Source organism: Moschus berezovskii, chromosome 27, assembly GCF_049115385.1.
Source record: "Moschus berezovskii isolate FMDL1 chromosome 27, NW_MosBer_1.0, whole genome shotgun sequence".
NCBI lineage: Eukaryota > Metazoa > Chordata > Mammalia > Artiodactyla > Moschidae > Moschus > Moschus berezovskii.
The window spans coordinates 2,432,763-2,460,134 of record NC_142486.1 but is presented as its reverse complement, the minus strand read 5'-3'; the positions used below and the strand labels follow the sequence as shown (position 1 = coordinate 2,460,134).

Here is a 27,372-nt window from a genome sequence, read left to right as displayed (position 1 = left end):
CCAAAGTATTGCAGTTTCAGCTTTAGCATCAGTCCCTCGTATCTTTCATCTGTTTCTCTACTTTCACGTGAAGTCAACGATCTCCAAGTTAGCCAAAAGAACCTACTCAAAGTTACAAAGATCTTAATCATTCTGCTGTTGATATGGCTCATATCTATTCTTTCTGAAAATGACATACTGTCCTTTAAAGTCACTGCTATTTCTCAAACATGAAGTTACGAAAGTAAAATTTTCTATTTCTTGGAGGCAGTGTTCCTTTGTCTGAGAGCCTAAAGCAAGGTCCCAAGTTGTTAGAACTCATGCAGACTTCATCTACGTGCTCAAGTGTGCAAAAAAAAAAGTTTCCCTAGAAAGAGATTCAAGCATACCAGAAGCTAGCTTATACCATTTCTATTTTTCAAATTTATAAGCATAACAGCAAAGGCATTAAGATGAACAGAATAAACTGTGCATATGAGAAGAGAGCACACATGCTAGACTTGCTCATTACACTTCTTTATGACATGACTGCATTTTACCAGGGGCTGCCCTGAGCTGTGGGGCAGGTAGCAGCCTGGCGTTTCTCATGACAACAACTGCGGTGACGCCGCTGGCAGGCACCCCCACCCAACTCTCCTTGTGTTTTACCTCCCCTTCAAGGCATGTGTGTTTTTGACAAGCATTCCACCAAGAAGAAAGAAAAACGTCTCCCTGTGGCAAACCAGGGAAAGCTCACTGAGCTAATTTCAGCAGGCACGTTTCAGTAAGCAGTGATGTTGTTCAGACGGAGAACAAAGCAGGAGGCAAACCAGAATGCTCGTAAAAAGGTATGAGCAGTTATATCTGGGAGCCTAAACTGAGATGCTGGGGTCAGGGAATATCTTAACAGCTAATTTTTCTCAAATTGACAATGCCTAGCATACTCTGGAAGCATATCACCTTCTTCCCATGGTGACAACAATCTCTTACTTTGAAACATGCTTTGAAAATAAGTTCCGTTCAACTGAAAAATAAGCCTCGCTTAGCAATTACAGGATAGTTAGCTAAGGTTAGACTTCTTTTTCTACTTTCCCAGCTTCTTTAATAGATGCAGAGCCTTTGACACAGCAGGAAAAACATATAATACAGCAAAATTTTTAACAACATTAGCCACAAAGAACAGGTTGGGTGGCCGACCATCCTTGTTTCCCCGGGGACACGTGGACTTTCAGTGCTAAACTGGAACAGTCCTGGGCAATCCAGCAAGAGCCGGTTACCCTGCACGCCACATACCCTTCCACAGACATGTGGTCTAAACAACTGTTTATTTTCTCAGTGTACCCAACATTTTGTTGTACAAATCCCTCGATTCCAGCATAAACCTCCAGAGGAGAACTTCGCAGAAAACAAACAAACAAAAACCATGGAACAAGCCCCAAGTCAAGGAGATATGCTACAAACATAAATTCAACTTCCCTAAATATTTAATTTAAAAACTCAAAGGAGAAAAAAATACTACGCATGAAATAAACTTTCATTTTTTGATTAATCCCGCTAGAATCACCTCATTTGAAGACAGAAACATGGATGCTCATGTCTCTACTCTGGGACATTTTACTATCATTGCAAATCTTATTCTAAAAGTATTACAATCTTACTTCAAATATGGACAAATCAAATCTTTTTACTATTATAAACAGATTTAAAAATATGGCAATATTTGACTCTATGTAGTTTATTAATCCTAATTTAAAATAATCTAATTATACATTCCTTCAAAGTCCAAACTGAAATCAAATTTATGTCCTAGCTGTCTGATACATGTAAGATGCATGTTGTACACACATGCATAAACATACATACTCAGACACACGTTTATACATGCTGCACATTTGTTCCACACATGTGTGTCTCTGTGGATGTGGATGTGTGAGCATGCACACATGTGTAAGCATGAGACACACCTGGAGGACACAGGATCCTGAATATCTGCCGCTGCTGGGCTATCTCTCAGCAGATGAACCACCCCCAGTACTGAGCCTGCAGGCTTCTTGCCTCCAAGCGTCCCTGCCAGCACCCTTCTTTCTCAGGCCCAGTGAAGAGCCTACCTCCTGGTGCCATCACTATCTTGCTAAAATAGGGCCTTGACATGGACAGATGGACTCTCAGAGGGTTGTCAGCAACAACTGGCTTTGTTCCTTTCAGAAGTAAGAAGCAAGGCACAGGGGATGGCAAACATTAATTCCCTTGCTCCAAGCCTCACCCTCTGAAACGTTCTGGGGCTTCCCATTTCCTGAAACTGAAGAGGGCATCTCCTGGAGAGCGCCAGGACTCATCCGATCCTGTCCCCACACCGGCAGAGCGTCATTACAGCTCACCCACAGGCTCTGCCTCACTGCTCCTTCAGGAGTCCCATCTTACCTACTGCTTTTGAGAACCTGGACTGTGGTTCACATGGAGGATTAACGGAATCATGTTCACACCTCCAGATGGGATGAGAGTAATCAGAAATACAAAATGCAGTTTTGCTTTGCAAGATTTACTTGACCTAAGACCAGGAGAATACTACAACCACTGCCGCCTCCGTTTGAAACCACAATAAGAGAGTCAAGAACCACTAACAGTCTCAATGCTCTTACACAATCCAGGAGCCAGGCCAAGCCCTCCACGTGAATGGGTGCTTCTACAGTCCCATGAGGTGGGCATTACTGCTCTTCCAGCCACACAGAAGGGGAAACTGAGCCACGGAGGAGCTGAATAACGTGCCCAAAGTCACACACCATTAAATGGCAGAACCAGGGTCTGAACGCAGAGCTCACATTCTCAGCCACCACTTTACATTGCTTCTAAGTTGTATGTTTTACCCTTCCTAACCACACTAAGAACAGTGAAGACAGCAGAAAATGGGGACAAAAGATGGGGACAAAAATTTTTTTAAGTTCTTTTTAATATTTTTAGTCATTAGATGCTTTTCAAAGTTTCCATTATTTAGACAATTCCTTAATTTCATCATGAGATCAAAGAACTGACTAAAATTTATCTGAGGCCTTTACAATTTATTTAAATTCATACAGAGTGTGTTACATGAAAACCAGGCGCTGAACAGACAGACACCCCACTCACAACCAGAGACCAGAGACAAGGCATCAGCAGGCTGCCAATTCTGCCTTCCTCTCCAACTTTAATTAACATGGGTATGGATTCACACCCATTTTCACGGACAAAATTTGTAAATTTAACTACAATTTAATTCAATAATATTAACCCATACACAGCAACTTCAACACAGACTATGATTTCTCCATATATATGTTTTAAAATCAGAAAAAGTTAGTAAGAGTATTGATAGTAAATTAGTTGTGTAAAGTCCACGCCACGCCATAGTAAATTAGTTGTGTAAAGTCCACGCCACGCCATAGTAAATTAGTTGTGTAAAGTCCATATTCAGGCAGAATATGAAGCTCCACAGAGTTCAGGTAAATAGTGGTTGTCATCGTAGGCAGTAATGACTTCCCAGTGATTTTTGTGGAATGAAAGACATGTGTTAAAATGGGTAGACTTCACACAATTTCTAAAAACCCAAGGTTACTCAGCATAGGTAATGCGCAAAAGTGTCTCATGCATTAAACTATAGACTCGGACTACAAAAATAAAGTATACACATTGTACATGTAACGCTAGGACATAATTTATCTCTTGGATATAGCAATTTTCCTCGTCTTATAATGAATGGGCACGTCTCGACTGAAGAAGGAAAGATTCATGCTCTCAGAGATAAATAAGTTCTAAGGACTCCTCCCCATTTATAATCTTCCAAGGTAAAACAGTAAAATTCCGTCAGCTGTGATAAAGACGGGCAGTGAAACACCAAGAAAAATCATCCCGGGTGAAGCATGCACGTGCCTGGTAGGGCTGTTTGATCCCAGACTTTCTAACCGGCCCACAGCACGCTGTTTCCAGAGGGCCTTCCAGTTTGTGGCCACAGCAGCGAGGAAACTGGACCTTTGCCCAGCCCGCCTGCAGAGCTGAGCCCGGCGTGTGCGGGTTTCGCCCGAGAGCTGATGAGCACGGCCCAGGGACAGGCTTTCCCTCTCCCCTCCCCGCGTTTCCTTCCCTCCTCTGCTGTGCTCTCCTCCTCCTCTGCCGCCCCCGCCCCCGCCTCATTGCCTTTGTCCTGGAACTCAGGGTCTGTCCACTCAGACTGCCTGTGGGCCACATCCAGGTAAGACACTCTCTTCTTGGTCATCCCCCGACAGCAGCAGTCCTGGCAGACTGCTCCCTTCCTGCTGTCTCTTTTTGTGGGCAGCTTATTTCTCTGAATGCTGGCATTCTCAGAGCTGGCTTCTCTTCTTTTCTAACATCTCTCTCCTTCTCACGGTTTTAAATGCCATGTGTACACGGATAGATTTCCAATTTTCTGTCTCAAGCTTAGATATTTCCTTTGAGCTCCAGACTTTTGTCATTCCAATTGTTGATCCAAAAATTGATCTCTGCACACCGATACTTCACAGGCGTCTCTCTCAAACTTAGCAGGACCCCAAACCGTTCTTATGTAGTAGTCATTGTTTCAGTAAATCAGAAACAAGAAGCCTGACTCCACAATGTACCCAACTGATCTTTAAGCCCTATTGAATCTACTTGTTTAATCCTTATTTTGTTATTGCTTATTCATTCTATAAACTGTTGATTATACTTTGAACCTGTAGCTTTAATTTGTCCACTTTCCCCATTTGCTCTGCCCTGTCTTGATCCAAGCTGCCAGTGCCCCATTTGCAAATAAGACGCTTGCAAAAGCTTCCTAAGAATTCTGTTTCCACTGTTACCACCCATTCTTCACAAAGCAAATCAGACCATGACACTCGCCGTGCTTTTCCACTGCACTGAGATCAAAACCCAAACTCCCTTCCAGAGCCACGTGATGGGGCCCTGTCGTCACGCAGATTCCTTTCAGGTCTCAGACCACCAGGCTCTTCACGACCTCAGCGTCTACCAACGGTGGACCCAGAAGATGCAGCTCCATTTCGTCACGTCACTGGCTCCTTCTCTCTCTTCAAATTTTGGTCTAAACGTTATATCCTTGAATAGGGCTGATTCTCTTGATGCATTTGTTCATCTGCCCATAGAATAAGGGACCCATGTGATGTCATCACCTGCCAGAGCGTCTGACACAAGGAAGCATCTGGCAAGTGTTTCTCAAGGAAACAAAGGCACGTCTTTACCCACACAGAACTTAGCTCAAGAAAATTACAAAAGTAAAAAAAAAGGCCCAAGGAAATATTTAATGATGATCAGTGAAGTAAAAAAGAAGATTCAATGAAATATTTAATGATCCTCAGTCAAATGTAAAAGAAAAAAATGCAAAAAAGAAAACAAAAAACAACTCAGTAAAGACTACATAAGGTGTCAGGTGTCAAAAGGTCACATACTGTATGATTCCATTTATATGAAATGTCCAAAACAGACAGATGAAGAGGGACAGAAAGGAGGTCCGCATTTGCCAGGGTTTGCTGACGGGGGCGGGGAGGGGGTGGTGAGCTGCAGATTCTGGGTGTGGGGCTTTCTTTGGGTGATGAGAACATTCTGTTAGTGGTGGTGACTGCCCAGCTCTGAATACACTTGACCTTTGAACAATGCAGGTTTGAACTGCACAGGGCCATCGATGTGTGGATATTTTTCAATAGTAATATTTCCAGTAGTCATGTGTCGATGTGAAAGTTGGACCATAAAGATGGCTGAGCACTGAAGAATTGATGCTTTCAAATGTGGTGCTGGAGAAGACTCTTGAGAGTCCCTTGGACAGCAAGGAGATCAAACCAGTCAATCTCAAAGGAAATCAACTCTGGATATTCATTGCAAGGACTGATGTGGAAGCTCCAATCCTTTGCCCACCTGATGCGAAGAGCTAACTCATTTGAAAAGATTCTGATGCTGGGAAAAATTGAAGGCAAAAGAAGAGGAGGGTAGCAGAGGATGAGATGGTTGAGTCGTATCACCAATTCCATGGACATGAACTTGGGCAAACTCTGGGAGACAGTGAGGGCAGTGAAGCCTGGCATGCTGCAGTCCATGGGGTAAGAGTTGGACATGACTTAGTGACTGAGCAAATGCTACAGTACTACATGGGGTCTGTGGTCAGAGGAATTGGAGATACAAAGGGCTGGCTGTAAGTTATATGTGGATTAACCCTGACACTGCTCAAGGGTCAACTGTATACTAAAGACCACTGAACTATACAGTTCAAAAGATTTACTCTTTTTTGTAAATGATTTTTTTTTTTAATTTTCATTTTTTGGCCACACTGTGCTGCATGTAGGATCTCAGTTCCCTGATTGACCAAGGATTGAACCTATACCCCCTGCAATGGAAGTGCAGAGTCTTAACCACTGGACTGCCAGGGAAGTCCCAAAAGATATATTCTTTTAAAAGGATTAATGATAATTGAGTTATATCTCAATAAAGCTTTTTTATTTTTAATAAAAGGACTGTACAAGATGAACTACGCTGAAATGGCCACAATCCACTCACTAGACTGTCAGCCCTTCTGAGGCAAAATCATCATATTGATCTTTTTATCCCCAGATCCTAGCATAGTGCTGACTGGTGGACAGGCTGGATGGATAAAGGATGACCTTGGGATCAGCGACTGTCATTTGGATGCAAATTCTCCAGCAATTAGATCTAACTAGGCTTTGCTCGGATCTGATTACAGCCAAGAATGAGCCCTTGTGAGAAAACAATTCTGCATCACACAGACATGGCACTTTGTAATTCACAAAAAGCTATGATATCTGTTACTATACCTGAATATCACACGCAATAATAACAGTCCTGTGAGGTGGGCCGGCCAGTTTATCATCACTTCTGTTTTCCAGATGGACAAATGGAGCCTCACTGGAGTTACAGACTGGCCCTAAGACACCTGCCTACACGTGGCACTGTGGGGCTGGACAGCGGGTGAGAAATGCCCACCGCAGGCCTCTTTTGCAAATCACAGCCCTCTCGGGCAAGCTGAGACCACCTCTGCCGTCCACATTCACAGGGGTAACCTGGACAGCATCTCTCCAGTGCTCAGCTCCATCCCTGGCTCCATCACTAATGGAGATTCTACCCTAAATCACGGAGCTACTCTCTTCCCCCTTGCAGTCATCCACAAAATTGGTGTGATAAGACTTCCTCTGCTTTCTCGACTGGGACGTCATGAAGATTTAGAGCGGTCTTGCAGAAGGGAACAGAGATACGCTGGACCCTCGATAGCACCTGCACGGGCTGCATATCACTTACCCTCCCCCGCAGACTTTCCTCCTCCCAGGAATGCCAGCTCCCTCCACTCCTCCACAGAACCCCAGCCAACAAATGGGCAGGATGTTTTCACATCAGACATTCACAGGATTGGTCTGACCACATTTCGTGTGTGAAAAAGCTAAGTCGCCCAAACAGTAACCAGGCCTGCCCAGAATCAGAAAATAGTCAGAGGACAGCTGACTCTCAAAGTCGTCTCTTCTCTGAAAACCCAGAGTGCTGTCCAAAGCCCACCCCGCTCCTCAAACTCTTCACCTGCACACAGGACTGCTCCCGTTGGCATCTGCGTTCCTCGACCACTTCCAAATACAGGATCTCCAGGACTCTGTGGGGGCACTGCATCCCGCCTCCCGAAAGGCTGCCTCTCTTCCACAAAGAGGGGACCTGGGGACGCAGGCTGCCAACCAGACCAGCACTTCCTGCCAAGTTCAGCTGGCCATTGTCCTTCTGTGTAACCTTGGATCCTCTCATGCCCTGCTGCCCTGACCTCTCCAGGTCACAGCTCCCCAGGGCCCCGGCCCCAAGGTGCATGAGGGCCCGGAAAGGACACAGCCGGTGACTTTCTCTTGGCTCTAAGAACATCCTTTCCTTCCTGGAGTTTCCTTCTCCTTCTCGTTTGTGTGGGAGGAACTCACACTGGTATCCAACATTTCTGCCTGAAGACCCAGGTAAGACCAGATGTGAGCAGGCTTGCCACAATACAGAGCTCCCGAGTGCGCATGTAAGCTTCTGAACCACACTCGGCGGCTGGCTCTCCATGCAGGTGATATGCGTCCCGGAGCGCCACCAGAAGCTGCCCTGCGTCTGGGTTACAGATGAAATAGTGTTACCACGTCTTCTTGACTTATTAACTCCAGCAGGATCCCCTGGCCTGGGTCCAAAGCATATCTCCTTCACAGGGGATTCGGTGCTTCAGGAGTGACTTCCATGGATGACACCAGTGTAATTAGGTGCTTTTAAATGAACAGATAAGTGAATGCGTCAGTGACCTGGCTTTAGGGAGACTGGCGCTGACACCGATAATCTGGAAGGGAAGCTAATAAACGTCACTGCTTTCTGACTGTGTGATAAACTACATTAGGTGCACAGGTAGAAATGCCTCCCTAATTATCCAGCCAATAGTAAGACTGGCTTAAATTTCCCAAGGACGTTTTAAGAAGCGGGCACTGGAGGAGGCATACCTCTTTGTACTCTCTGCTACAGGAGCCATTGACCAAGGACTGAAAATTCATTGCAAAACAACCTAAAAAATCCATAGTTCCAAATGAGCTGATGATTAGGAAGCTGCCTCTGAGTACTAATGCACGCTTCTTTACATAATTAGAGAGCATAATGAGCGGACGGGGGGTGGTGATAAGACCACCACGTGGCGTTTACCCTACTGGATGGAAAGGGATTTCACATCTCTAATTCTGTCCACCAAACCAGCGTTCCCAGGGGTAACTCCAAGAGTGTGGTAGGGCAGGTACCACGGTTTCATTTGGGATATTCCGTCACATCACCTCTGTTGGGAATAGTTAAAAGTCTTGTGCAAGGTCACACAGCTCCTAAGGGACAAAGCTGAGACAAAAAGACCTTGGTTTTCTGAGTCCCAGCCTAGTGTAGGCGGTCCCCACAGCACGTGGACCCAGAAGGAGCCACGTTCTATTATTTACTTATTTATTCAAGAAATACTTTCCATTCATCCAACAAACATTAACTTCTTAGTATGGCCAAACACTGAGCTAAGTTGCTGGGCCTCCAAAGACAAAGAAATAATCCAATTAAAAAATGGGCAAAAGACCTTAAGAGACATTTTTCTGAAGAAGATATTCAGATGGTCAACAGGTACATGAAAAGGTGCTCAAAAATCACTAATCACGAGAGAAATGCAAATTAAAACAACAATGAGCTATCACTTTACACCTCGCAGAATGGCGATTATCAGAAGACAAGTGCTAGTGGGGATGTGACAGAAAGGAACCTCCACTCGCTGTTGGTGGGAATGTGAGCTGGCATAGATACTACAGAAAACAATTTGGAGGTTCCTCAAAAAATTAAAAATAGACATTTTTGACCCAGCAATTCCACCTCTGGGTACATATCCAAAGGAAATGAAATCAATATCTCGAAAAGACATCTATACTCCCACCATGTTCATAAGAACATTATTTATAATAGCCAAGACACAGAAGCGACCTAAGTGTTCACTGATGGATGAATGTGTATATGAATATTATCCAGCCATAAAAAAGAAGATAAACTTGAGGAAATTATGCTAAGTAAAATAAGTGCAGTCGGTCAGAGAGAGACACTGTATGATCTCATTTACATGCAGAATCTAAAAAACTGAACTCACAGAAAGAACAGATTGGCGGTAACCAGAGTGGGGTCCTGGGGGAAAACAGGTGATGGTGGTCCAGCCATAAGGGAAGCAGGTCCCGAGGATGTGATGTACAACATGGTACATTACAATACTACACTGCATGTTTGAAAGCCGTTAAGAGAGTAGATCGGAGAGGGCAATGGCAACCCACCCAGTACTCTGGCCTGGAAAATCCCATGGGCGGAGGAGCCTGGCAGGCTGCAGTCCATGGGGTCGCAAAGAGTCGGACACGACTGAGCGACTTCACTTTCACTTCACTTTCAAGAGAGTAGACACTATGTTTTCACCACAAGAGAAAATCTTTAACTACAGGTTGTATGGAATATTAACTAAACTTACTGTGACACATATATATCAAATCATGATGCTGCACATCTTAAAATAATACCATGGTACGCGCCAATGCATCTCAGTAATACTGTACTGGGGGTGGGGGACGACAAAGAAAAACTTTTCCCTGCTTCTACAGATTATAATTAGTAGCAAACAATCAACTTTATGCAAGGGAGACAGACAGATGACAGCAATAAAGAAGCACATTATTTACTGGTGCACACTAATAAATGAGATTAAAAATGCCTCTTGCTCATGTTTGTTGCTGTTTCAAAACAAAATGTAGATACAGATTTAAGAGCTAAAAAAAAGAGCAAGGTATGATTCAACTAACACATTCCAGGCTTGGCAACTTCAGAATTTATTGTTCATTAAAACTGTATTTTAATTATCCTAGTTTTAATTAAAGTATTATGTAGAGCTGGTGAAATGCAATTATGTGCAACTGACTTAAGATGTATAATAGGCTAATATTTGTAAAGAAATGCATTATTGTCACTAGATCTGCTCACGGAAAATGAAGTGGTATTTTATTTTCAAATGAAAAATTGGTACATAGAATATTAAACTCTTGCCATTAACCACTACATTGCCCACTCACATGGAACCAAGTAACTGTAAGACGCCCGCACCCACCCCCAGGCTACTCCCTCTGCACAGGAATGGTCCTCTGGCCGTGACATGCCCTGTGTCCCAAAGCAGGGGTGCAGAGTCAGCTGCCCGCACACGCCCGGGGACCTTCACCATCTGCATCCTGCTGTGGTTAGAACAACCACAACAAAAAGAACGCTCTAGGCTTCAGAAATCAGCACTTGGAAAGCCCAGGGAGCATGCACAGGAAGCCAAGGCAGCAGTGCTGTGCCCTGGGGCTCCAGCACACTCTCTGCCCCGGGTCCCTCCTTCTCTCCTGATTCTAAGTCCCAGAAGACGTCTACAGACACAGCCATGTGCTCAGCCCCATGGACTTAGGCCACTTCTGAAGCAGGTGTCAGGACACGACTGCTGTATGCAACGCCGTGTGGGTGACACAGCACCTGAGGGCTTCATGTCCGTGAGCACCAGTTGGTCAGTTACTTCTCACTGGTTATCTCTTCCCATGCCCCTTACCAGCACATACCCACCCTGACTCCCTAAGAGGCTAAGTCCACCCACAAGAACTCAACCGGGCCACCCTCCTGAACTGTATCACCAGATCCCGTCGAGTGGAAAGAGCAGGGTGGAGTGACCAAGGCGAGGATGGGAGGCCGGGAGGTGCCCGGAGCACCCACTTCCCCTCGGACCCCGACTCAGGCGCTCTTCACCCCACAGCCACACAGTCTTCTGACTCTGCCAAACCGGACCACCCAGCCCTTCCTCCCAATACAACACACGACAACCAAAGCCACCGCCCACCTGCAGACCCTCCGCATCCCTGTCTCCCAGTCCCATGTGACAGGCGATATACTTCCTCCTCCTTTGAACCCAACTACCTTCTCCGCAACAGCATCAGAACCTCTCAGCTTTACCGACACAGTCCATGACCACAAACCACAAAGGTGCGACTGCGCTCAAGTGGCCCCCGGAGTCTAGCCTGTTGCTCGATTTACTGTTGACTGTCCAGATGATTATTTAATGCCTTCACTTCTCTCCTTGGGTCACAGTGCACTCTAAACTTAAAATTTATTCCCAATATCCACAGAGGAAATAAAAACCACAAGGAAGTCCTCGGCTTTCCACAAGCACGTCTGCAAACAGCAGGCATCCGTGCTCCGTGTGGAGGCTGCCCTGAGTCTGCTCTCTCGCCCTCTACCCTAGCCCTGAAGGGGCCCCCACCCTCTCAGCCACCGCACTGGGGCCCTGCTTCACGGGCTGGTGATGAGCGTCTGTGCTGCCCAGCCTCCTCCAGGACTCTGCCCCTCGGCCACACCTCACTGCATCCCCACAGTCTCCTTCTCTAGGAGAGAATTCCTGTAGCACGTAAACATTCTCAGTTATTTTCCACCTTAAACACCGGTGCCGCCCCCCCACCGCCTCATGGATACTTGCCATTCCCAATAAAAACTCCCCCAGAGTTATTTCGTCTTGCTGTCTTTACTGCCTTCTCTGTCATTTTAAATATGCTAAAATTGTAATTAATGAACATTTCATAATTAGAGAAAATTAAAAAATGATGACCAATATTTCTAACATCCTACTTCCTCTTGGGCTCAACATCGCTGGTCCCTAGCAGCTCTTCCAGCAAAGTTCTCAGAAACGTAAATTCTCAGTCTGAAAAGGTCTTCCTCCCTCCCTTACTCTTGGATGTGAACTTGGCTGGATATGAAATTCTGTGATGACCGTTGTAGCCGCACGTATGATCACCTTCTCTATTATTGCAGTCAACTGGCATCTAACTAGTGCTTTGAGGCAATCTGAATTACATGTACGGTTGTTCTTCAGGCTTCATCTTTGTCTTTGAGGTTCTACGGTTACACTATAATAAGTTTAGGTTTGGAGTTAGTTTTACTGATCTTACTTGCAACCTTTTCTGTTTCTTGACTCTGAGGATCCCTCCTGTTAGGAAGTACTGCAATGATTCTCTCTCTGCATGTTGCCTGCCCCATCTTCTTCATTCTTCCCTTCTGGGGCTCTGCTTAGGTTTCTACTGATTGTTCTACTGATTGCTCTATCCTCTTGACCTGTCTTCTGTATTTTCCATCTTTTTGTTTCTGTGCTTTATTCTGGGTATTTTCCTTCAATCTAGCAAAACAATGTTTCTTGCTTTAGCTGTAATATTGTCTGCTCTTTCACCCATTCAATTGGTTTTTTAAATAAATGATTGTATTTTTCACTTCAAGAAGTTTAGTTTTTCTCTATTTGGCTCTTTTTAAAGTCAGCACATTAAAAGATGTTCAACATCATTAGCCATTAGGGAAATGCAAATTAAAAACACAAGGAGTTATAATTACATACGCATCAAGATGGCTAGAATAAAACACAGTGACAAGATTGAATGCTAGCGAGGAAGCAAAGACGCTGGATCGTTCACCACCACTGGTGGGAATACAAAACGGTACAGTCACTCTGGAAATAGTTTGGCGTTTTCTTAAAAAAAAAAAACAAAAATAAAACAACTCAACATGCAAATACCAGACACCCAGCTGCTGTGTTTCTGGGCATTTGTTCCAGAAAAATGAAGACATGTTCACACAAAACATATATGAGAATATTTACAGCAGCCTTATGAAAACCTGGGTACAACCCAAATGTCCTTCACCAGGTGAATGGTTATATGAGCTGTGATATGTCAATGCAATGGAAAACCACAGAATAACAGGGAATCTGGATACAACCCAAGTGTCTTTCACCAAGCGAATGGTTATACTAACTGTGGTACGTCCACACGATGGAAAACCACAGAATAACAGGGAATCTGGATGCAACCCAAGTGTTCTTTGCCAGGTGAATGGTTACATGAGCTGTGGTATGTCCACACGATGGAAAACCACACCATAAAAGGGAATCTGGATACAACCCAAGTGTTCTTTGCCGGGTGAATGGTTACATGAGCTGTGGTGCGTCCACACGATGGAAAACCACAGAATAACAGGGAATCTGGATACAACCCAAGTGTTCTTTACCGGGTGAATGGTTACATGAGCTGTGGTGCGTCCACACGATGGAAAACCACAGAATAACAGGGAATCTGGTGCTCGCACCTGCAATAACCTGAGTGCATCAGAATTATGCCGAGTGAAAAAGGCCACTCCTAAAAAGTTGCAGACTGCATGATTCCATTTACAGAGCGTTCTCTGAATGACACAATTGCAGGAATGGAGACCAGATTTGTGACTGCCAGGATTTAGGGTACAGATGAGGGTTGGAGGAAAGGGGTTGTGATATAAACAGGCAACACAGCAGAACTGTTCTGTGTTTTGAGTGTATCAGCCTCAATATCCTGGCTGTGATGCTGCACAGAAGCCCTACAAGGTCTCACAGCCTCGTGGGGAACCGGCTAAAAGGCATATGGGAGCTCCCTGTATGACTCCTAACCACTGCATATGAATCCACAATTAACCCCCAAATACTAAGTCTGATTAAAAATTAGGGAAAGCCAAATATTACATGATTTCACTCATATGTGAGACCTACTGGCATCAAATATCAATAACCTCATATATACAGATGACACCACCCTTATGGCAGAAAGCAAAGAAGAATTAAGGAGCCTCTTGATGAAGGTGAAAGAGGAGAATGAAAAAGCTGGCTTAAAACTCAACATTCAAAACACTAAGATCATGGCATCTGGTCCCATCACATCATGGCAAGTAGATGGGGAAACAGTGGGTGACTTTATTTTTGGGGGCTCCAAAATCACTGCAGATGGTGACTGCAGCCAGGAAATTAAAAGACACTTGCTCCTTGGAAGAAAAGCTATGACAAACCCAGACAGCATATTAAAAAGCAGAGACATTACTTTGCCAACAAAGGTCTGTATAGTCAAGGCTATGGTTTCTCCAGTAGTCATGTATGGATGTGAGAGCTGGGCAATAAAAAAGGCTGAGCGCTGAAGAACTGATGCCCTCGAACTGTGGTGTTGCAGAAGACTCTTGAGAGTCCCCTGGACAGCAAGGAGATCAAACCAATCAATTCTAAAGGAAATCAATTCTGAATATTCATTGGAAGGACTGATGCTAAGGCTGAGGCTCCAATGCTTTGGCCACCTGATGCGAAGAGCTGACTCATTGGAAAAGACCCTGATGCTGGGGAAAATTGAGGGCTGGAGGAGAAGCGGGTGACACAGGATGAGATGCTTGGATGGCATCACCGACTCAACGGAAAAGAGCTTGAGCAAATCCCAGGAGATAGTGAAGGACAGTCCATGGGGTTGCAAACAGCTGGACATGACAGCGAGTAAACAACAACGAGAGGAGTCAAACTCTTAGAGACAGAAGGTAGAAGGGTGGATGCCAGGGGCTGGGGGAGCGGGGGCGGAGAGTCAACCGTGAATGGGGACAGAGTTTCAGTGTCACGAGACGAAAGAGTTCCAAAGATGGGGTGCTGATGATGGCTGCCCAGCAATGAGAATATAGTTAATGACACGTAATTTACAGAGAAACATAGTTAAGGTAGATTTCATGCTACGCATATTTTGCCACAATTTCAAAAAAAATTCCAAACATAAAAACCACAAACCCTTCCAAAGACATACTACTGTGCGTGGAATAAAACCCAGACTCCTTCCCCAATTCTGGCGCCTCCAGGATCCCACTTCCTCTCGTGGGCCCCTTCCCTGTCCACTCTCCATTCACAGTGCCCTGAGCACCAGACCACAGGTTAGCGAAGGCGACAGGCTTTGTACTGGATTTGCATGTATGTGACCCCACGGCTCAGAATATTCGTCCCCTAGGTCTGTGCGTGGCCGGCTCCTCCTCCTTCTAACAGGAGCCCAGGGTGCAGTGCGGGCTCAGCACCGGCCAGCTGTTGGCCTCTCTGTTGCTGCTCCTTTCACCAGAGTGACGGTAATGTTAAGAACAATACAACCCACTGGGCTGCTGTGGGGCTTCGGTGAATCAGTACAGAGAAAACACGGCAACCAGCGCCTAGCACTCAAAAAGTATGTAAAAACAATACTTATCAACAGCACCTCAAAAATATCACAGAAATCATGTCCAACGAAAGAAGGCAGAAACAAAGGATTTCATATTCTGTGATTCTATTTATAAGCAATTCTAGAATAAGCAAACTAAGTACTAGAATGAGATTGGGGGCAGAGTGGGGCAGGGACCGGGGGTAAGAACTGTCCTAGGCAACTTGATTAGGAGGGTGATAATATCCGTGTATACACTTGCTAAAATTCATCAACCTGTGTCCTGAAAATCTGTATGTCCTGCTGTATGTAAATTACAACTCAACAAAGTGGACTTTAAACCCTGCAAGGACACAGAGGTGTCCTTGACCACACCTCCCTCCTGCCCAGCTCTCTCCCGCCCACCTTTCCACACCCTCATCACTTCGATCGTCCTCTGGTTACTCCTGCGTTTCCACGCTGGACCGCGACTCCGTGAGAGCAGAAACTCCAATGGCCTCAGGCCCTACCTCTCCTGAGCAGCTGGAACAGTGCCTGGCACAGAACAAATGCTCAGCAAGGACCTACTAAGTGCAGGAACGCAGAAAGCAGGGGAGAGGCAGGTCTGGCCCTAAGCATTGCTGGTGCAGATACCAGAAAGGACCTCAGAGGTCTCCGACGGTGCCGTCCTCATTTTTGACATGAGAAAATGGAGGCAAAGGAGAGTAAGTCATCTTCCCAAGGTCAGAATTAATGGTGGAAGCAGTCTGGAGCTTGCATCTCCTCGTCTTTTTTACTTATACAAATATGGCTCAATTCACACGTATAGACACACTCTATAAACATTCACAAAATGCCTATAAAACATAATATGAAAATTTTAAAAGCATATTATTTTGAAAGCCCGGTTAACTATAAAGATATTATTACAACCGGATCTACTTCATTCAAGCGTTAAGTTGTGACTTCCAATACAAGTGCTAATTTAAATACATCTTTCTTGCAGCACTTGAAATGAAATGGTAATAGGTTAATGGATGGCCGAGTATTTAAGCATGGACAATCATGAGTCAGACTGTTTTTAAGTCACCTGGGATGCTGTTTCCTGCACATACTTCACAATTCAGCTCATTCTGAGCAAGTCGTCTCACAAAACTGACTGCAGGTTTGAAATATTTAGTCTATAAACCTCGCATTCCTAGGAAAACACATGCCTGTATACTTGTGCTTACACATTCCTGTCAGGTAGGCTCAGGGTGCAGTTTGAGCATAAGAACCTGCAATTAAGCAAAAGAATGGCACTGCACGGAACAAGTTCCTGCGTCCTAATCTGATAACTGCCAACATAAATTACCTCCTGGAGGTAAGAGAAATACTGAATGACATCAGCATTCACATTTCATATTTTGAGAAATAAAAGGAAACAAAGAACATACATCTAAGCTGAAATAACGCAGAACAATTTTATTATTAAATTAGACTATACTTATAAGATAAGGCTATACTCATCTCTGACGTGCAAAGATAGCAAAGTAACTGTTTGGATTCGGTAAATCAGAATAATAAATAAGCACTTTTTTCATCTTTTCAGATAAATAAAACCTACAATTACCAATTCACAATTCTATTTTGTTCTCAATTCTTTCAAAATATTGTTTGCTTTTCCGAGATACATCTCGCCTTCATTAGCACCACTTTCTCCTGAACTTTGTTTTGTCTCTCCCCCCCAAGTTTTGGCGAGGATATGTACTCTACCACAGGAATTTCCTTCACATCGCTCATTCGTTCCGCTCTTCCAATATTGCATCCCTGCTCTACACAGCACCAGGCCAGGCAGGACGACAAACACAAAGATGTCTGACATGGTCCGGACCCAGGGGAGGTGAAAACCACTTGAGGAGACAGAATCTACACACACAGTACAGGATCGTGACCCTCGCTAGCTAATGTCTCAAGGTGAGATGGTTGTCAAGGAAAGAGTGGCCACGTCTGCCACAGGCCAGTCCTAAGTACAGACCCGCAGCTTAACTGCTCCAGACCCAAGACACTTGCCTCCAGGTGAGACTCCTACCTTCCCACCTTATCAGTCCCCTGTGGAGTCCTCTGCTGTCAGTCCCTTTGCCATGTTACAGCCCATACGCAACGGTTTCAGGAACTGGGACCTGGATCCCCTTGGGAGGCCCTGCTCCTGCTCCTTGGGCCTCAGGAGGAGCCCTGGCTGCCACCCCATCTTCTCCTTCAGTTGGCCAGGCTCTGCAGCTCTCTAAACACCCCAACACGTTTCCTTTGTGCTTAGCCAGAGGCATCCTCTGTGATTTGCAGCCAAGAGCATCGTAACTGATACGATGGAACTCTCTGGGCTTTGTTCACTGGCATGTATGGTCCATATACACTGTAAAGCCTGTAAGTAACAACACAGCAACCACCCCCAAGGTTAACCAAGCTTTCTTTGCTAACCTTGAATGTGGGATACACAACTGTCGAATGACTGGATCCCCTTGGCCATCTCCCATCATGTCACTCTTAACAAAACGATCCAAAACAAATGTCTCCACCGTAATGAGAAGGCCATGTTTGCCTTCTCTTCGTCAAGAACTTCTGAAGATAGGGACCAACAGACCCAATACAGAAAGGATAAACAACACACATGCAGGCATGTTCACTGCTGACCTGGGTGTGTGATTGTGCGAGCCTGCGGCTCATGGCAAATCCAGGCTAACCTACAGTGTTTCAGATTGAAAGCTGCTATTCTAAAACAGGAGGAAAAAGACGAAAGCAGTAGAAGGAAAAAATAAACCAAAAGCACGAAAAAGGTTCAGCAGGTTAAAGTGAAAAGAAGAATTGGCCTGATGCAGAAGAGAGCTTGAGACGTGGAGTCAGCAGACCTGGGTTAGAGTCCCGGCTCTGCCATTTGTCAGCTATGTGCCCTTGGGTGGGTCATTTAACAACTCCAGTCTTCAGTTCTGATAGATAATTATACCTGCCTCAGAAGGCAACTCTGAGGATTAGGGAAGATATGTTTAAAGTGTACTCAATAACAGCCGCTGTTAATATTATTAATAGACTACTCAACTAATTTTTCAAGTTGAGAAACATTAGACTCACTATTGCCCTTGAAAATGGGAAAAAAAAAGTCATTTAATTTTAAGCCTAAAGCTCACATTTCTAAGGTTATGAGATAATGTTAAAACGTGGAAGGGAAGGGGTGGCAAGGTGAGGCTCCTCCCTCCCTTGACGAAGATCCATCTCTCCCGTGTGTTAGGGTGCTGACCCCAGGGGATCAGGGTAAAAGCCGACGGAGAGGTTTGCGCTGTCTCAATAGGCGTGAAACACCTTGAGCCAAATGTCTCATTTTTAAATGACGCCTCTCATCGTCCAAAACAGATCTAACGCCATCTGAGTTTTGTCTGCCAACTATCTGGGCAGAGGCAATGTGCAGGCGCCCTTCCATCTGAGGTCTGAGCTGGACTTTATTAGAAGTGTAAAGTAATACATCTGTGAATGATGCATAAACTTGTGGAGATAACTATGCAAGTGCTGATTTATGATATCTTGCACAGCAGGTACTTAATAAATATGGGGGTGATGATGAGGTGGAAAATATGAAACTAAAAGGCCTTGAGAAAGTGTAAATATCCATAATCAGCCTCATCTCATCTCTTAAAAAAAAAAAAAAAGAAGCCATCAGGCATATTACTCTACTGAGATTGGAGATTTATCAATCGCTTCACGGTGGTAAGCAGACTGTTTGCTACAACACTAAGTTAAAGCCCTACGAGAATCTTTGTGTTATTGGCTCACCAGGAATTAAGCAGTCTTCAGCAAGAAATCACAAGTTAAAAAAAAAAACAAGCTTACAAAATTAAGAGTTGTTATTTCATTCTGCATCCTTTTATACTTGAATAAATGTTGTCTCAGGAACACAGCTAGACAATGGATTAACAAATGAATTACTACGTAGTTATTTGCTACTGAATGAAAATAATCCTCCACCATTGACACTAAGCAGAAGCTCCAGTGTTTGAAAGGAAGCCCAAGTCAACCTACCCGCCCTTCCAAGGACTGACTCCTTCCACCTGTGCCCAGACACACTGTGCTCAACACAGGGACCTTCCAGAACGCAGAACTAGAATCTAGCTCAGCTGCCTTATTCTCAGCCCCACCACCCTCTAAGAGAATGAGAAACTGATCCCTTGCTCTGTTTCACCCCAATTCCAGAGGCATTTGTTATAACTGGTATCAACAGAAAGGTGGATACCTAAGCAAGTTTCAATAAAATACAGAAAAAGGACAGAAGTTTTCCCACTTCCCAAGGTAATTTATATTTTTACTAGAATTTTAAAATATGGCTTTTACGTGTTTCAGTATTTTTCCTGTTTTCAATAACCAAGATAGAAACACTTGCTAGATAACCTTAAGAATTGTGTAGGCACAAACAGAGTTCTGGGATTCTGGGCTTAAAGATGGGACCGAGTGGTTGGTCAAGTGGGGAGAAAGCATATTTGAAAAACCATTCAGCAAATTCTCTTACACATATCCTTTCTGGGGAAAAAAATAAAAGCATTTTCTTCTCACAGTTTTGTTTTTTTTTTTTTTTCTGAGTGCAACCATCCAATGGCATAAATATTTGACATTTAGGCCAAGATTACAGCATCTCACGATCCTTCCAGAAATGCCCATCCTCAGAACCTTCATATTCAGTATATTATCTTTAAATCACATTGCAAAATGCCCGCTTATGAAATATATCCCAAATGTTCTTTTTAATCACTTAAAGCTTCCAAATGCAGAAACTATCTTGCATTAGATAAATATCTTAAACGGGAGATAGGCAAGAACACCTTGAAATAATGCTTATCTAATCACAAAGCAACTGCTCCGCAATAGATGGGTGAACCACTAATTAGGCAAAGGGAAATAAAACTGTCATGGCAGGATAAAAGGATAAGGAGAAATAAGCAGTAATTACTGTTTTATCGTCAGAGAAAGTAGTAGCAAACGTGGCTCAGTAAAAAGAGGGGAAACCCTACAGCTCTGTAAGTAAATACCAGAACTCATTAAATTAGTACTTGGAGCTGGGCACAGCTCAGGATGACAACGACATCTCAAAAAAGGAAAATAAGACGCCATGAAGAGTGAGTGAGGGTGCTTGTTAGGGCACGTGGCACAGGAAAAATAACGTTACATGACGCTTTCGCTAAACAGCTCTTGATTAAGGCTCGCGGTGGGTCTGGCAGACCAGGGTCCCTTAACAGGCACAGCGGGGCCGGCGGCGTGCAAGCACCGCGGGGCGGAAGGACTTACATCCTGCGGCCGGGGACGATCTTGTGCCCGTCGCGGAACCACGTCACCTGGGGCCGCGGGCAGCTGCTGATGGGCGGCAAGCCGAGCACGGCCGCGCGGCCCTCCGAGACCGCCCGTCCGCCGTCCGCGTCCGCGAAATCGCCCATGTCTGTGGAGGGAAGCAGACTGCTAAGCTCCAGAAGGCTCGCTGGGAGGGGCGAGGGTCGCAGGGGCAAAGCCGAGCAGCAGCGGGTGAGCGGCGCGGCCTGCAGGGCCCTCGGCAGAGCTCCCCGGCCTCTGCGCGGCTGCCGCAACAGGTCAGGGCGCGTGTGCAACCGAGTCTAACGCTGACATTGTTGGAAAGCACCCTCCCGCTGCGTGAAGCATTTCCCCAGAAGCGCTAGCAAAGTGCCTGCGGATACCACCCAGATCTCTGCAGCCGGTCCTGCCCAGGCAGCGCTGCTCAGCTTCACCTCTGCTTCTGGGGTGAAGGCTTCCTAAAAGGATCTTCCGGGAGAAGTGTGTGTTTAACCACTAGTTCACTTTTGGAGGGTTCTTTTATTTTTTTGGAGGCTAATTATTTTACAATATTATATTGGTTGGCTTTGCCATACAGTGACATGAACCCGCCCCGGGTGTACATGAGTTCCCCCTCCCGAACCCCCTCCCACCTGCCTCCTCCCCTTGTCCTCCCTCTGGGTCATCCCCGCACACCAGCCCCGAGCATCCTGTAACATGCACCGACCCTGAACTGGCGATTCGTTTCACCTATGATAATATACACGTTTCAATGCCATGGTTTGGAGGGTTCTCTAAACCCCATGCTGCTGACTTCATTTGGGGCAGGCAGGTTTTGTTCCAGCCTTTGTGCTCTGGTTTACAGCATTTAAAAAATAGGACACACGAAAAAACCCAGACATTACAATGTGGGTATATGTGGCCAATTTTAAAATTAGTACCATCTGAAACATTTGAAAATTTTTCATATTATGAGCAGCTACAGATATATGTATACACACATGGATATGGAGTTCATATAAATTTGGAACAGTCTACAAAAGATCTCTATTATCAATGAATTTGTGATTCAAAAATTATTTACTATGTTGCAAGCAGTATTTAATAGTATAGGAAATAGATAAAACAAGTTAATGAAACAGATTAGGATATTCAATTTGTTATCAAAGAGATAGAGAAAATCGAGATAAGAAAGTCTAGCCCTAGAGATAAAGGAATAGCAAGGATATGAATGATTAAGGATAAAAAAGCCCAAAATTAAATTTTATAAACTAGTACTTAATATACTATGATAAATTCTAAGCTTATACAAATATATTTTGAGTACTGACCTTAATTTTTTATTTATGAATTGTTTTCAATTATTCAATTGAATAGAAGTTCTGAATTATTCTGAAGACAGGTTTAGTTGAGTGACTTCACCACCACAGTTCAGAAAAATGAAGCCTTCCTAGTAATTAAAGCTAAACACGTATAGCATCAGCACCTTACACAGTCACTAGTAATTACAGGGGGAAAGTAGAATAACTAGAAATTATTTTATTTTATACAGTAACACTGAAAACTGCAAGCCTTAACTGGGGTCAAAATGACAAGTGAGAAAATACCATCATCACTGGTTGACATGACCCAATTTAGGAGCTCTTTAGAGTTCTCTAAAATCTATTATGATGCATTAATATGCAATTTTAAATGTCAGCACTTTTTGTTTTAAATGAAGAGACATTTTGGTCATAAATTCAGAATATAATAAAGCCTACAGGCCACTTTACCTGGACTCTACCCGTCACAGATTTTGGACTAAAGTATTAATACTAAATATTAATACTGAAGTATTAAATGCTTTGAATTGGCTGACTGACTCCCCTCTCTACCATTTTTCTAACACTACACCAAAATTCCCCTGTGTTCTGATATCCCCTCTGGTTACTTTTAAAAGTTTCATTCTCCATAATGGTCTGACCAGTAGAGAATTATTAACTCACTACAGAATTGAGACATGAGTGAAAAAGTTGGCTTAAAGCTCAACATTCAGAAAACTAAGATCATGGCATCTGGTCCCATCACTTCATGGGAAATAGATGGAGACACAGTGTCAGACTTTGTTTTTTTGGGCTCCAAAATCACTGCGGATGCTGACTGTAGCCATGAAATTAAAAGACTCTTACTCCTTGGAAGGAAAGTTATGACCAACCTAGACAGCATATTAAAAAGCAGAGACATTACTTTGCCAACCAAGGTCTGTCTAGTCAAGGCTATGGTTTTTCCAGTCGTCACGTATGGATGTGAGAGTTGGACTGTGAAGAAAGCTGAGCACCGAAGAATTGATGTTTTTGAACTGTGGTGTTGGAGAAGACTCTTCAGAGTCCCTTGGACTGCAAGGAGATCCAACCAGTCACTCCTAAAGGAGATCAGTCCTGGGTATTCACTGGAAGGACTGATGCTAAAGCTGAAACTCCAATACTTTGGCCACCTCATGCGAAGAGTTGACTCACTGGAAAAGACTCTGATGCTGGGAGGGATTGGGGGCGGGAGGAGACGGGGACGACAGAGAGTGAGATGGCTGGATGGCATCACCGACTCAATGGACATGAGTTTGAGTGAACTCCGGGAGTTGGTGATGGACAGGGAGGCCTGGCGTGCTGTGATTCATGGGGTCGCAAAGAGTGGGACACGACTGAGCGACTGAACTGAACTGAACTGAACTGATCCATGTACTTGCACAGCTGAAGGATTTCTAAACAAATCATCATTGGAGAGAACTGGTTATGAACAGACAGAATTTTATCTGAGTTTAACTTGTTTATTTTAAAAACATTTGAATCTGAAAATAACAAAAGCTGAGAGCAGCTGATTCATAAAGCAGAAGGCATCTTGCTCATTTTTCCTATCCTCCATGGCGCCTTATCTCCTGATCTGAAAGAAGTGGCATTCACCTCACCAGCCCCACCACCGTCGCTGGACCAGCTGCACTCGGTAGTTACTTATCTCGCAACCAATTTTAGCAATTATCCTCTTCCAAATAGAACCCGAGATAGAAACTCAATTCCCACCACGGTCAAAGGTGATTCTGATTAGCGTGCCCACAGACACTGTTTTATTTAACATTTGTGGATGTTTTCAATGTGCACATACATGCGACTTGAACTTCCGATCTTCTCTGCAAGAGTGCTCCCATTCTGTTTCGAACAACGCAGCGGTAAAACCCGGCATCCAGCCTTTGCAAAGATGGAATAACGTACCTGCCAAACAGCAAAGAGCAGTGTTAGTGGCCAGCCCTGGCATGCAATCTAGTATGTTTTGGTATCTAGCAGCAAAAATATTTTATTTTTGGTAACCTAACATCTATGCACCCCTTTCCTGACCAACACACTCACTGCAGCCGCAGTTTATCTCTGAGGTTATGTAATGGCTGTTTGCTCTCCAGCTAGGCTGTGACTGACCCCGTGCAGCGAGGTTCTGGGCCCATCTTGTTCACCACTGTACCCTGTGCCTTCATGTAGACACATCACTCAAAATGGCCTGAATGAAAGAGAACCGTTAAAAATCTGAAAAGCATTCCACTTAAACGAGGCCTTTTGATTATTTTTATAATTGCCTTTCTCAGAATTTCTAAAACTTCTTTCTAGAACTGCACCAGTCTTAAGGTGTTACGTGCTCCTGCATCAAAGTTCAGACAACGCGGGATGAGACACAGGTCTCCTTCTGGCAAAGCGAGTGGGATACCAGGGCACGGCTCTGCTCCCCACAAAGAGCAGACGCCTTCCCGCAACAGTCACTGCACACACCTGCCTTTCTTCTACACATATGGCCTGATATTAACTTCAGAATCTTCCCTGATTGACTAAAAGGTTATTTTATTTGTATTTTCCATTCCTGTGATTATAAATAACCATTCCTCAAATCAATGCCTTTCTAAAAAGGTCAGTAAATATTATAGGGGGGAAAAGGCAGTTAGAAGATATGGTTTCCATAAGAGCCCTGGTTTTTTAAAATTCAGGGATTTTTTTTTTGCTTTTAATTTTAACTGGAGGATACTTGCTTTACAATGTCATGTTGGTTTCTGCCATACATCCGCATGAATCAGCCATAGGTATACACAGGTCCCCTCCCTTTTGAGTCTCCCCCCCTCCTCCCCTCCCCTCGGCCCCCCTCCCACCCTTCTAGGTTGTCTGGGAGCACTGACTTTGAGCTCCCAGTAACCCAAGATGTTTCTAAGTCCATAAACAAGCAGGAGACACAGCGGGGCACCACTTGAGTGAGTTCTGCAGCTCCTGAGCTCACACCTTTCATGCTACCTAGGAGAGCACGTTGAACTGGTTTCTAAGCTTTGTTCACCAAGAATCAAGACTTGAGTTCTGGATACTTTTCACACATGGCAGGGTGCTATCCTAAGAAGGAAAAGAGAGCTTGAACCCAGCCAAATAGGCGCCTACTTTCCCCAAAAGAGAAGACAACATGATGCTCTCCTTTTCTAACAAGATGCTCTACTAATAGATACCTAGTTATTTAGTAATAGGTATCATCAACTTAAAAATACTTCCTCTTACAAAGTATAATCAGAGAAAGGTAAAAAAAATAATAATAATCAGGTAAAAGGCACCAAGTAACATATGCGTTATTTGCTCAGTTCCTACACATACCTTGAAATCACTTATATTCAACTAACTGCTCATCTTTTTACTCAAGTATGTCCAATTAGTCAACCAGAAAAAGGAACTGATAGGCATAATTTTTAAGTGAATAAAACATTTGGACAATACAGGTAATTCAGTATTAAGCAAATATTAATCAAAGTGTGTTTGTCCCCTGATAACCATCATGAGATCTTATGGCAAGATTAATAAAATATTTTATAAAAAATACTGCTGAGCCTTAGTCTTCAAAATTTTATTCTGTACTGAAGAATGGTTCTTCTCAAACAGAAAATTAATTAGTGAAGACAATCAGAACAATACCAAACTGAACACAAAGAGTCAATGCCATTAATTTAAATTACAAATCAAGACTAGAAGAATGAGCAGCTTTGATTATTATATACTGTGATTATAATAAGGAGGAGTTTTGAGATTAGGTTAAAACAAAATCAAGAAGTTTTTAGAAAAGAAATAACAAAAGTTACTGGAGTACATATTTGAAAAACGGCAAGAACAGTTTCATCATTGCAACTTAACCACATTTATACGATTGTTATTAATATTTTGTGTTTTTTGCAATACCCTGAATAGCTTTTGTATTCTTATGAATTTCTGTAGTAATCCTATGTACTAATACACAAAAACAGCACTGCTTTCAAACAGGGAGAAGCAGACACAAAACGGAATATTAGGCATATGCTGCTTTGTACTGTGTCTTAGTCTAATGTCTCACCAGGGAAAGAAATATACAAAAAAGTTTCAAAGTAGTCCACCTAATACAGAAATTCCTACACAAATTATGTTCACCCAACAGATGGGAATATTCAGCGAGAGCCTATTGTTTACAAACATACACTTCTAAGCAGAGAAAGTTTCCTGACTCTTTGTAAGAAAGCATGATAAAATCTGAGCACCATATGCCACTAAAATATAGAAAATGCCTGCTCCCATTTCAAAAAAGCACAGCAGGGAACGTTTGTATTCACCGTTTCACGGCAGAATCTACCAGACCAACAGAACCTTTTCCGGGGCCAGTTCATTATCAGGAGGAGCAAATTAAAGAAAATCGAACACAAAATCACAACAAACCCAAGGGTTTAAATGTTCATTCTGCTCCGTAGAATACCTCAGCTCTGAACTGCCACTCGAAATGGGCAACAGCGGCAACCTAGACCTTCTCTAAGAAGCGGTTCCAGGTCCAATTCAGTCCTAACGACTACTTGACCAGCCCTACCTGGAAAGGGTGACTGACGCTGTCTGCCCAGGGTTGCACCGTGTTCCTGTGTTTGCAGAATTCTTCTCTCTGAGCCCTGGTAGAGGCAGACCCTTCCAGTAACAGGGCACAGGAATGAGACAGCGCGTGACCCCTGGACACGCACAGTCTGGACATTCAGATCTGGAACTGGTGACACAGCAGCATCTGTCCAACAGCACAGCGGCAGGGCACAAAGAAGCCCTGGATCAGGGCAGCGGGTCAGGCGTCCAGCACCAATCAGGGCAGTGGCTCTACTGGTGGAACCAGGGTCCAGCACTACCAGCAGCAGCAGGACCTGTGGGGGTGATTTGGCTCTGGTGGGCCCACTTCCCTCTGTTCTTGCCCAATGTCCAGCCAGCCCTGAGGCTGTAAGAGCAACCCAATGACCAGGAGACAACTTCCTTTATTTCAGAGAAGGTTTGATTGGCTTGTCCTGGAACTCCCCAGAATGTAGCTGACATAATTTTGGTTGAAAAAAACATCTTAAGCTACTAGGTACTCATAATGGTCACAGAAAAATCTCACTGAATAATCTCTTTTAAAAAAATCATGGCTTCCTGGCTAACCACTAAGAATCATTAAATGGTAAATAGTCCCCAAGAAACTGAGACTAATTAACATATTATGAGGGGTATCCCTAACAAGAGCCACTCAAATTTTAGAAAGTATCTGACAAAATACTGTCTGTTTCAGGACA

The 27,372-nt window shown here is 44.0% G+C and overlaps 1 protein-coding gene across 5 annotated transcripts in view; it reads right to left on the bottom strand.

Annotated features, from left to right (window-relative positions):
* SDK1 (sidekick cell adhesion molecule 1) overlaps nt 1–27,372 on the bottom strand; it is a 728,747-nt gene that overhangs the window by 406,474 nt on the left and 294,901 nt on the right. For all 5 annotated transcript variants that reach the window (XM_055410401.2, XM_055410402.2, XM_055410400.2 and 2 more), the window contains exons 3-4: nt 23,919–24,025; nt 20,787–20,934 (exon numbers count right to left, since the gene is read on the bottom strand). In XM_055410401.2, the coding sequence (XP_055266376.2) occupies nt 20,787–20,934; nt 23,919–24,025 (255 nt within the window). The remainder of the gene's footprint in view (nt 1–20,786; nt 20,935–23,918; nt 24,026–27,372) is intronic.